Source organism: Sinocyclocheilus rhinocerous, unplaced genomic scaffold (genome assembly GCF_001515625.1).
Source record: "Sinocyclocheilus rhinocerous isolate Xijiao unplaced genomic scaffold, SAMN03320098_v1.1 scaffold111, whole genome shotgun sequence".
Lineage (NCBI taxonomy): Eukaryota > Metazoa > Chordata > Actinopteri > Cypriniformes > Cyprinidae > Sinocyclocheilus > Sinocyclocheilus rhinocerous.
This window is the reverse complement of record NW_015642811.1, coordinates 2,527,204-2,539,853: the sequence shown is the minus strand read 5'-3', so window position 1 is coordinate 2,539,853 and position 12,650 is coordinate 2,527,204. Positions and strand designations below refer to the sequence as shown.

The window sequence follows — 12,650 nt, the reverse complement described above, 5'->3', positions numbered from 1 at the left end:
TGTCTTCGTCGTTCTTTTGTCATCTTATCTGCTGTCCGACACCTGGGATTTGTGGCCTCCACGCTCTCACATTCCTGTCCTGCTCCGCTTATCGCTTTTTCGGCGCCTTGTCACTTCAGACGCTTAGACAGGGGCCCCCGAGGCCCCTCAGAGAACTGCCAGGGGTCCGATGAGCCTCCACCACGTCTCACTGTCACCTCAGACATCAGACATCTGGCAGTGCCACACACACACATACACACACAGCAGAGATCTTCAAAACATTCCCTACAAAGAAGCATTTTGAAGTGAGAACAGACATGGAACACCTTGACAAACCAGCACCGAAGATGCTCTTATTTTTCTTTCTCTCTCTCTTTGGAGAAGAACAAAAGTTGCCCTCACAGATGTCATCAGTCAGAAAGAACAAATGGAGCGCTGACCTGTCAGAGGAGATGAGGTGTGTGCAGGAGGAAGGAAAAGAGGGGCGAGATGAAGGGAGGAAAGGCGTGAGGGAGGTGAGAGAAAAGAATCTGACGGGCTGGGGCTGTTAGCATATTTATGAGGACAGATTTTCTGTTCAACTTCAATCTATCTGTCAGCGGTGGCCTCTGCTTAAAGCGTCACCCAACACCCACCTTCACATCATCATTTGAGGCCCACCTTCTTACATTTTACATGCGAAACAAATACGATCCTGTTAGAAGAAGCTATTTGTATTCAGTAAAGCTGAAAAAAGTTAACCGAACATCTTTGAGTGACTTTAAAAGTTGTTCCAAAGCACGTCTCCGGGAAATGTATGACTTGTTTGGGGAATTGTAAGTCATTTATTTTATTTCTTTAATTATTCTTATTATAGCCCAGTGATTTCTGTATTTAGGTCCCTCTGTCAGCTTTCCCGTTCAGATATTAAAGCCTGCGGTTTGTGAAAGAGATTAATGTGAGTGGAGGTCAAACATAATGGAGTCAATTTTAAGGAAAATGAGATATGATCACATTGCTTTTGTCCTTTATTTCGTGCTGCATTAAGTTTAGTTCTGTGCGACTGGCTTTAAATTAAACTTCGCTGGAATATATATATATATTACATTTTGTTCTCTTTGCAGATGAGAAGTGAACAAAATGTAATTGACCATGTTTCCCTCCATTTTTGTGCAAAAATGTTTTTGAACTGCCATTGTTAATAAAACCTCAATAGCATTTGTTTTGAACAAATAAATTGCACTAAATGCTAATTTGAGTGGTTGAATCCATGTGTGCCAAAATAGACTTTCAGATGTCCTTAGCTACAAAACAAAACCAGACAGCTGTGCCTGGTTTTCCATTACATATTTCATTAGAAAAGAATGTTTTGTGTAGTATTTGATTTTTAAGGAATGTGGCTTAATTGTTAAATTGTCTATTCGTATTAGTTCCGCTAAAGTTGTCTTAAAATAAAACACAGGAGTCTAAGACGTAATTATACATTTTTCAGTTTATTTGTCACCTCCTGGTATTAAGGTGTTTGTGTTCATATGCTTTAGTGTGTAAATATCAGTATCAGTGTGTGTGTGTGTGTGCATGGGTGTTTGATTTGCACTGTGTGCCCCTTTCGTATTTGGCTTCAAATTTCCAAATGGATCTATTTGGCTACAGTAATACACAACTGCCATGTATTAAAATCTAGAATATTATGACCCTTTTTATTTATAGACATGAATCTCAATATCCAAAAGTGAAAAAATGGATGAAAAGTTTGGAGATAAGGCTTTCTGTCATGTTAAGAACCCCTGTAAAGTGGATTCGCGACGCTAACGGCTCCCTTGAGGAGCCTTACACACTACACTGGAAAAAACGGCGCAAATGAAGACCGCACTTTAGAAAAAGCATATATAGATAGATTTATAGATATAGATTTATATTTATTTTGAAGTTTAAAAGAGTACAGTTAAGACTTCTCACACGTGATATAACCTACGTATTGTCTGAGAGAGTAAGATTTAGGCCACAGCTGTCCTGCTCACAACGTTAAACACTTAACCCTGATGGGAAAAAAAAAAATCCCTCCGTGGAATCCGTTGCTTTTTTTTTTTTTTCTTTTGACAAAGAGTTGGAATAGATTTAGGGAAAACACCTTATCACACACACACAGCCGCACACAGAATATAAAAACAGTCATGTCTAAAAGAACAATATTGCATTTGTAATGCACAAATGAATTTCCTGTACAATTGGCTTTTCAGTGGTGTGTGTGTGTGTGTACATAAACAACTAAAGGGCTCAGTGAATATATCTCCATTTTTGTAGTTTTCGTTGGTGGTTCTCGTCAGTTTGCATTGTCTTTTTTTGTCTTGTTTTGTTTTTTTTCCCGATGTACAGTAGTGCTGTAAACAGGCACACACAGAAGCCAAGAGGAATAGCTGTCCTCTTGTTTCTTTACTTGTCTTCCTATCCTCAGTGTATTTTAACTGTTTAGTTTTGTCCTCCGTCTCAGTCCTGCTGAGAAGCGCGCTATGTCCAGCCGCTCGGCGTTGCATCTAGCTCTACGAGTCAGACTCTTTCATCAAGTTTGTTGAGGTCCTAGAGGCTCCGGAAGCCTTTGGGAACGCACAATCATCTGACGTCTCTGGAAATAGAGTCTGAAAACTTGATGCTCTTTGCTTTTCCATCAGTTTTACTGATTGTGCAAAATCACGCCGTCTCTGGTATGTCCACTCGGAAAGAGCTAGCATATCCTTTTCCGAGCTAAAAAGGGAAAAAGAAAGGAAGCTTATTAAAGGTGTATTTTTTTAGGCGGCAAACTACATAAAGTATTGTGCTAAGCTATTAAAAGACCCTTGGCTGGTCCGTTCAGAAGCGGAGCTTTGATGTGGAACTATAGGCCTACAATCATAAACTATTACCTCAAAATTTTAATGCACCACCCACACAGCCTCGGAGCGCTCTTTCTGAGACAGATGTCTGAAGGTTTCAACAGAACAAGAGCAGTCGATAATATTTCAATCAATCCCACTACCACCTTCATCCCCTCTAACACAACAAACAGTAGTAGGCAGTCTAAACCTTATAAACTCTGGCCTTTTGAGAGCGTCTGTTTCAAGCTTCTGAGCTGATGTTTGGCATGACTAGTCAAACGCTGCCTCAATAAGTCTACAGCCTGTGTACAAAACAATAGGGAGTTTCAGCCTTTCTTTTATTTTTGTGTGTTTTAAAAGTTCATTTTAGGCTTCAATCTCTGTCAATCGCTGGTGGGTTTTTGCCTATGGTCAGATATCTGAGAATGTTTTAATGTTTGATCTAACATCGTATTGCATTAAAATCCCACAACTAGACAAGGGCTTTTGTAATTCCCTGCATTTATAAACAACTGAATGAATTCATAGAGCGATTTCATGTTTCAAAGCATGTGCAATGTTTGAAGTAATGAAATTATCAGGGTTGTGGAACATTCTGAATTCAACTGAGAATGCTTTTTTAATTCCTGATTTTGAATTTGAATGTAAGGAGGTAGAATTAAAGTTAAACGAATTTCAAAAAATGTAATACAATTGCAATTTTTAAAAAGAAAAAAGAAAAAAAAAAAAAAGTTGGTCAAGACAAATTTTAAATGTTGGCTTGAAGGTTTATTTATTTATAGATAGACTTATAATTTAAATGCCAATTTCAGTTACCAAAAATTGTGTGTGCAGCCAATTTGATTCATATCCACACTCGTATTAAAAGTGGGTCAATTCCTAAATTCTGATTGTTTTCACCACCCTGATAACATTGTTTGAATGTGAGTAAATGTATGAAGAACAAGCTAATCATACACTCTTAAAAATAAAGGTCCTTCAATGCTTCAATAAAAAACTATTTTGTTCACTTGGTAGATTTCTTTCTATTTGCTTCATTGAAGATGAAAATAGTTCTTGATGCTACATTAGAAGAAGTTCTTAAGATCAGAATATTGATTCCTCCATTTAAAATGTGCAGGCCTCCAGGGGGCTTTAAAGCACCAATAGATGGTTTTCTAAAGAACTAGAGGATAAAAAATACTTTAGGATGTTAAAATGATACTCTTATGTTCTCTCCTATAGGTTTTGCTTCTGTCAGAGCATTTATTTTTAAGAGTGTACACCAGGAACCAGTAGATGTACAGCAGATGAAGGATGGGCAGATGTTGATGGGTGAAGGAAAGCGGAAGTGTGAGGGCTTAGAATTTTTAGAGGAGAATTCAGCAGCACTTCACGCTAGAGGCCTTGAATTTGGAACGTTTTTTTGGGGTCAGATCAAGAGAGAGGAAAGAGCTCTCTCTTTTGAGATACTCACACAGACAGGCGGCTTTGTAAGGCATGCGAGAGTTACACAGAAGTGCATCGAACTCTTTCCTCTCTAGCGTGGAAGCATTGAGGTGGTGTTGATGGTGTTGATGTTGGTGTTGGTGCGTCTGGTTGGGGTTGTGTGGCGTCTCTTTGCCAAAGGTTGAGAATGACTGATCGCCCGCCAACGTCTCGCCCTCAAATACCTCAGAGTCGGGCACAGAGTCCATGCCCGGCACGTGCAGGTTGCTGCGGTAATCGGCGCCCTGTCGTGCCTCGGTAGGCACGAAACTTGGCATCCAGCAGCGATCTGAGTGGCCGAGGGCTTTGCACTCCTCTGTGCAGTTGGAGAAGAGGTCTGCTCCTATGAGAGAGAACAGAGAGATGGGTTAGCTTGTGTTTAATTGTCCATGTGGGAGGATGACAGCGAGAATCTGCTCCCAATTGCACTGGAAGCATGTAAGTGCATTAAAACAAGACAAACCAACATAAATAAATACAATAAACCATGTGTATGCAGTGCATGTACGATATAACTCGCTCTCAACATCTCCTCTCGTAGATAAAAGACCGAACCGCCACATTCCGCATTAATTCAACCAATCGGTATGAGTTATCCAGCATCTTTTTTTAGACTTAATCAAGCATTATAAATATGTAAATCCAAATGAAATGTAATACATGTCATTCACTTTGAAAACATTAGAAGCTCTATGCATGAAATGTCTTTGGCACTTGACGTGCTAATCATGAAAAGATTGCATCGTGCTCTTTTTTTCCTTTTTAGTGACTTTTAAATTACAAATTACCCTGATCAAAGCATGTGCGGAGAACATACACAGCGAGTGGATGGAGTCAATGCTGTAATCTCTTCTTGAGGTCTCTCTTTCCCTCTCTCTTTCTATTTGACATCAAAGGTAAACTCTCTCAGACACCAAGCTTGCAGATAAACCCGATCCTCTGTTCTCTTTTCGCCTCTTCTGCCCAGCTAGAAGATGAAGGGATATATTATAAAGGTCATAACCCCCTTTACTCTTTTGTTTCTTTCTCGCTGTCTCAATTAAAGGAACAAAAAGAATAAGGGACACAATAAGACATTTAAAAAAAAAAACACACACAAAATAAAACATGCTTCAATGAGCTTCAAAGGAATATAAAATAAAAATATTTGGGGAAATATATATATAAAATATTTATATATCTAAACAGTTTAAATTACTATAAATAAATATGTAATTTCCCAGGCATTATTTGAAACAGGCTTTAAGAACCTAGCTCCACCCCTTACGGCCTACAACATATTTCTCATAGGTTTAGCTCAAGCCTCCAAAAAAAAAAAACCTACTCTTTTGTCTCTTTCTCGTCTAAATTAAAAAACCTAAAAAATAAGGAAAACACAACAAGATACTACATAACTATCTAATCTAATCTAACAATTTTATAATTTTCCAGGCCTTAGGAGCCAAGCTTCAGCACCAATGTTGGGCCTACCACATCAGGTTTAGCACGAGCCTCTTTGAAAATGCATTTTAATTAGCGGCACGTAATTCAAGCAGCCCACTGCTAATATCCAATGACTAACGCCCTCACAAATCACAAAGCTGAGAAGCTAGCGCTACAAGAGCGTTACAGTTAAAGCCAGCGTGAGAGAAAAGATCCTGTTAGTTTGCGCGTGACAGTTGCACGAAGCCTTTTAGCCCCGCCGGCACCCCAGCAGGTGTTAGCCGTGCCATTTTGACTACGTGCATCTGAGAAGAAGAGAGAGGTGAGCATTTTTTAAATCCCCTTTCTGTGTCTAAAAACCCCACATCTAAAACAGTCAGTAATTACAGCTGGATGATTAATGAAGTGCCATTTTCAAAGCAGCGCTAAGCAGAGATGTTGAAGGTATGGAGCAGAGTCAGTGGTGTGGGGGGATGTTCTTTGCTAATCCTCAGACTAGCCCTTCAGACAGAAGACAGGTCAGTATACACAGACTTTGGGTTTCTGCTTTAAAAGAGGATTAGAATTCTTCTGAGCTACATGCAAACAACCTACTTAGGCCTGGGCTTGGTAAGACTCTCCTAATTACAGACCCAAGTATAACATCGACAAGTAGTTCAGACATTAAACAAATCTGAAAGCTATCTATGACAATATTCAAAGGTCTCATTTTTATAAGAGACTGTGAACAAAGGTTCTTTGTGTATATTTCTGACATACAAAGAAGGTGAGAGAGCGAGCAAGAGAGAGAGTTTGATATTTAGAGAGTGTGAGATAAGACACTTCCTCATCGTGTAATCGCACGGAGACATTTTGATATTTCCTGACATTTTCTGAAATTAATTGCTCTCTGTACTCATCCAGTGTCTTTTTTTTCAGTGGAAAAAACGGAAAAGTAATTATATTGTTGACTTGTGGTTCAATATTGCAAGAAAGAGCCAAACCTGATGAAAATACGATTCTCTGGTTGAAAAAATACGTGCTATTTTTATACCTTGTATTAATTTCAGTTTCAGGTAAGCCGATGCTGAATACAAATTGAAATGGGGTCCATGATATGTATCCACTTATTGTAAGAAAAAAGGTTACAAGGGTTTTAATCTTTGCCAGTTAAAGCAGGTACTCCACTAAATAATTCTAAAATTCAGCTCAAAACATTTTATATTTCAAACATTATATATAAGATTAAAATTAAAACAATATTTTAAAGTAAGTTATAACACTACATGCCATTTAGAAGTCTGCGTTCAGTTCAGATTTTTAATGCTTTTGAATGAAATCTATTATGCTTACCAAGGCTTAATTTATTTGATAAAATTACAGTAAAAACAGTAATATTATGAAATATTTTTACAACCTAAAATAACCATTTTCTATTTTAATTTATTTTCAAATGAAATTTATTTTCTGATGGAAAAAGCTGAATTTTAAACAATCATTACTCCAATCTTCAGTGTCACACGAAACTGGAAACTGTTCTGTTTCTATTCATCAGGATTCTTTGATAAACAGAAAGTTCAAAAGAATAGCATTTCTTTGAAATACTTATAACTATTTTTATTTATTTATTTTTTTGTACCAATGTAAAAGTCTTTCTTGTCACTTTGGATCAGTTTTGCTTAATAAAACTATTCATTTCTTTTGGAAAAAACAAAGAACGGTAGTGTATGTTTGTGAGAAATGCACCATTTTGTATTATTATTATTATTATTATTATTATTATTATTATTATTTTTATCAAACTGCAATAACACCTTGGCAGTTACATGCTGACATAATGAGTGATGTTGTGTTGTCAAAAAAAAACAGAGACCCTCATCTCAAAATTTGACCGTAAGTGCACAAAGAATCCACATTTGACATGCATGTAAGCACCAGATGAAAAAGGCAATGGCCAGATCACCCAGAGGCGGATCGCAATGCGATGACTAAACAGGGTCTCTATGCAACAAAAGGCCAGAGGAACACCACAAGCAATTCCACCAAAAAAGAAAACACTCAAAATATGTCATTTTGCACAAGTTGTTTGAAACTCTACGTCACTTTTTCATGATGCTCTACACTGTGCATGACAAAGTGAGAGAAAGAGAAAGAGAGATAAAAAGAATTATAGATTAAAGAAGATATAGCAATGGACTGTAAATGAAATGATCCACTGAAACATCTCCTTCTCTATATATCTGCTCTGCTGTTTTCTGAGCAGAAGCCCTGCAAAGCATTAGATCTGATAATAACCTTCATTTGCTAATTGGTATGCATCAGGCTGAAAATAAATTACTGATCAGTGAGCTGTTTCTGGATTCTGAACATGACCTGCAAACCAAATGAGGGATTCTGTTACAACGTGGCAGATCCTCGGGATAAAAGAAATGAAACTGGAATGAAACAATTCAGGTGTGTCATTTCATCAGAGAAGCTCTGAAGTTCTCCACTATGTATTACAGGTGCATTTTTATGCATTAGAGATAAATTAAGCGATGCTTATCTTGGCCTGTTTTTAATGTAGCAGAGATGACTAGATTGGGATGTGTCTATGTTGTGACACTGTAAGCATTTGGGTGACTAAAATTTCCTGTTTCAAAAAGTCCATAAAACAGCAGCTGGTTAAGAAACAAAATGTCTGAAACAAATTTGAAAGAATGAAGGCAGTTTCTAGCGAATTCTCATTAAAATGAACAATGCACGCTTCTGAATGCTCTCCAAGCCTGCATACCAAGTGAAACGTTTTCAATTATCTTAATTAAAGAAGATAGCATGCAGCAAAACAATTAATTTTAGTGGGGACAACATGCTCGCAAATGAGGAAAAAAAAGCAGAACATATTATTATTATTATTACATTATAGAGCTGTATCTTAAAGGCAAGTGTTCTTTGATGGCCTGTAACAACAAAGGCAGATGGGCTAGCTGACCTTGTATGGAAAAAAAATCTTGATTTTAATCTAATGTTTAAATGAGCAAAAATAGGCTAAATGAGAGCTGAAGCAGTCCAGCCACAGCATATGGTGCTCTGGAATAACAGCAGAGGACATATGCTCAAGCAAAGAGAAATTAATGATAATAAGATGCAACTTTTTTGTTGTATTCATTTGTGTCCAACTATGTCATAATTACATTATACAGTCAACTTCCCAATGCACTTCAAGCGAAGTGTCATTTAGCAACAAAGCATCGTTTCCATCGCAGCATAAAGCCGAATCTCATTTCCAAAGCGCCACATGTGGTCTTATGAAGGTGTGGACAAGTAGTGCCCTCCATCAGTGGAATGCGGGCAGAGGGATTAGGGTGGAAGGGGAGTTTGGGGAGGGGGGTTGCATGCAGTCAATGAATCGCTTGTTTGTTTGTCGCTCAACCTATTTGGTCCCATTCCCACAGAGTCGATGACAGACCGCCTGGACTTATCTAAATTCCATCATGTCTTTGGAGACGTGGGTGAAAGGGAGATAGTACCACTGAAGTAAATCCCTATTATGAGGAAGTATTCATAAACAATTGGATTATATTCTCCACTAAGGCTGTAGTTCCCAAAACGTGTTCACGCATTCACACCCAGAGGCTCGCTAGCCTAAACTATTTCTGCTAGGATTCTGGCAGATCTGAAAAGCCATGACATGCCTTGATCAGGGCTTTTGTTCTGATTGTGTGAGGATGAAACCCAATCAAACTATTTAAAATCTGCCATCTTTCATCCAGCATGTCTATCTCAACAGTTTACCCACATCTCTGCAAGCTCAGCCTGACTAGCAGCTCTTCTGTTAATCAATACAAAACAAGAGAAAAATAGAAATCGACTTGCTTAAACTTACCAGAGGAATGTCCGCGATGCATGGCATCATGGTCACTGTCTCCCTGCTCGCTGTCTCCATGGCCGCTGTCTTTTGAGCTCACGATATCTGCCTCCTGGAACGCAGAGCTGAGGGAGGAGAGAGGGTTTGAGTCAACCGCTATGCCACATGACTCTTATATAACCACAAATTTACTGCTCAGCCTTGATATGGTCTCTCAGGTTGGTTTAATTCGGATGTTCATAGACTTTAAAAAAATAAAGGCTTCTGAAAATTTTATTGGGGGAAATAAGTTTAAGATCAGTTAGGTTAAGTGCTTACCTGTTAACACGCCTTGGTCGGTCTACCAAATAACTGAGCTCTGCTCTCTGGTGTTTTGTCTGCAAGAGAGGTATCGATTTGAAACAGGCCCAACAACAATGCATAATAGTAATTAAATAATATTAATTAAAAAAATAAATAAATAACACAGGTCAGAATTCAGGTTTTGCTCACTGGGGGCATTGCAGGAACTTTATGGGCAGTCAAAATCATTAGGCTCTGCTGCTATTCAGCAGAATTCAACTATAGACGGATCTTTGTTCTTGTGAGGCTCTGCAACACCGTGACTGGCATATCTAATGACCTATAACCCTGGGAGCTTTTCACAAACATGCAAATCTATCATTTCAGTGACTCACTATGTTTAAGCTCTAACATGGGTAATTCCACAGAATAGGCCATATAGAACATATAATAATAATAATAATAATAGTAATAATAAATAATGTTGCTTATGTCGGTCTGCGAGCAACCAGTTATCAAACTGTTTGTTTTCAGAGCTCACTATTCTTGAGAGGAAGATTATTTTGTATTATTCTCACTGAATCCATATTTAAAATATATATAAATATAAAAAGATAATTAAAATGTAAAATAGCAAACTATTTCAAAATCATGACTATTCCACATAATGACGAATTCTTGAAGTCTATACTGTAGAGATACAGTATAGCTTAATAAAAGAGCTAGATTTGCTTTCTGAGTGCCATTAATCAAAATCAAACAAAAAATAAAACGGAATCTTTAAAATTATTTTAAATAAATTATTTGGCAAGCAATTATATTATTTGAGTAAGTGCTCGTACCTCACTGGAGAGCAGGCTGCCGTTAGATATGATGTCCGGTTGCTGCTGGTCCGTATAGCCGGTCACTATGGCTCCGCACGGGTTGTGCTCTGTGTCGTTGCTGCGCGACGGGCTGCAGGCCTTCAGGAACATGAGGTCCGTTTTGGCCGATTCCGGAGTCAGACAGACCTGGTAGCAGTAGTTCTGACTTTGATGGAGCGAGCCGAAGCTCCCTGACTCCTCCACGGGCACCTGCGCGGCGCTCGCCACGCTCACGTTGGCTGTGTTGGTGCTCTGGACCAGCATGATGTCTGACTTGCTCAGCTTCTTCTTTTTCCGGGCGGCCCGGGCCTGACGACCGCAGCACCCGCCTGACCCGCACGACCCGCAGCCTACCAGGCAGCAGCAGTCGCTCGCCAGGCAGGTGCTGTAGATGTTCAGCTTTTTGTCCTTCTGACAGCGCACGGCCAGCACAATCATAGCCAGAAGGAAGATGAAAGAAACGGAACCGAGAGCAATGATGAGGATGAGCGTCAAGTCCAGAGACGCGTCTTTGGCCTTGGCCGTGCCGCGTTCTCCACTGTGGCCCTCCACAAGACTGTCCACGAGCGTCACCTGCACCACCGCGCTGCACGACATAGGAGGCTGCCCGTGATCCCTTACCTCAATCAGCAGCTCATACAGTTGTTGCGGGTCTCGTTTGACTGACACCCGGCGGGCCGTGCGCAATTCCCCGGTGCGCCAGTCCATTCGGAACATCCCATTCTCGTTGCCTCTCTGTATACTATAGGACAAGCGCGCGTTCTCCCCGTCATCTGCATCCATGGCGACAATGCGAGTAACTAGGTAGCCTGGCTCGGCAGAGCGCGGCAAAGGCTCCCGCGCAGTGCCATTTTTTCCAAGAGGCGCAATCACAGACGGCGCGTTATCGTTTTGATCCACTACAATGGCGTTCACAGTGGCGTTGGACCACAGCTCGGGGCTGCCTGAGTCTCTGGCTTGAACCATGAAGCTGAAGTCTTTTAGTTGCTCATAATCAAAGGATCTGAGGGCGTACAGATACCCATTCTCCGAGTTGATGGACACATAGGTGACCACAGACATACCCTGGATTTCACACTCCACTATGGAGTAAGTTATATAAGCATTCTGTCCGACATCAGGATCGACTGCACTGACAGCGTAGATGTAAGCACCAGGGACGTTGTTCTCAGTCACATACACATCATAAATGGGCTGCGTAAACGTTGGCGCGTTGTCGTTCTCGTCAGACACGTGCACTTTGATTGATTTGCTGGTAGCCAGAGATGGAATCCCTTTATCTCTCGCAACAACGGCGACTGTGTACGCCTCTACAGTCTCTCGGTTGAGAGGACCGTCAGTCACAATAGTGTAATAATTTCTGAAAGAGGTTTTGAGTTTAAAAGGAACATCTCCGAGAATCTCCACATGCGTCTGGCCGTTGTCTTCGGAGTCTTTATCGCTGACGCTGAGAAGCGCGATGACGGTGCCAGTGGCTGCGTTCTCGCTCACCGACTCCGTGACGGTGCTGAAGATGATCTCCGGTGCGTTGTCATTCACGTCCGTCACTTTGACCAAAACTTTACAGTGCGCGGGCACGGCATTAGGTCCCATGTCTTTCGCTTGCACGTAAATCTGATACAGGCTGCTCTCCTCAAAGTCCACCTCACCTCTGACCTCTATACGGCCCGTTCGGGCGTCAATATCGAACAGTTCCTTGACCCTGCTTGAGATGTGGTTGCTGAACGAGTAAATGACCTCTCCGTTCGGGCCCTCGTCTGAGTCGGTCGCGTTCAGCTGGATGACGAGCGTGCCCACGGGCGCGTTCTCGGCCAGGTTGACTGAGTACACCGGCTGATCAAACACGGGGACGTTGTCGTTGGAGTCGAGCACTCTGACCACAAGCAGAGCTGTACCTGTCCGAGGAGGCTGGCCGCCGTCCACGGCCGTGAGAACGTAACGATGCATCGCCTGCTGTTCCCGATCAAGTGGCTTTTC

General features: G+C 40.6%; 1 protein-coding gene across 1 annotated transcript in view; it reads right to left on the bottom strand.

The window, feature by feature from the left end:
• Positions 1–1,397: 1,397 nt before the first annotated feature.
• Positions 1,398–12,650, bottom strand: part of LOC107756512 (protocadherin-10-like) — a 16,896-nt gene continuing 5,643 nt past the window's right edge. The window contains exons 2-6 of the mRNA XM_016573674.1: positions 10,653–12,568; positions 9,847–9,905; positions 9,547–9,653; positions 4,270–4,623; positions 1,398–2,703 (exon numbers count right to left, since the gene is read on the bottom strand). Coding sequence (XP_016429160.1) covers positions 2,684–2,703; positions 4,270–4,623; positions 9,547–9,653; positions 9,847–9,905; positions 10,653–12,568 — 2,456 coding nt within the window. The 3' untranslated portion in view covers positions 1,398–2,683. The remainder of the gene's footprint in view (positions 2,704–4,269; positions 4,624–9,546; positions 9,654–9,846; positions 9,906–10,652; positions 12,569–12,650) is intronic.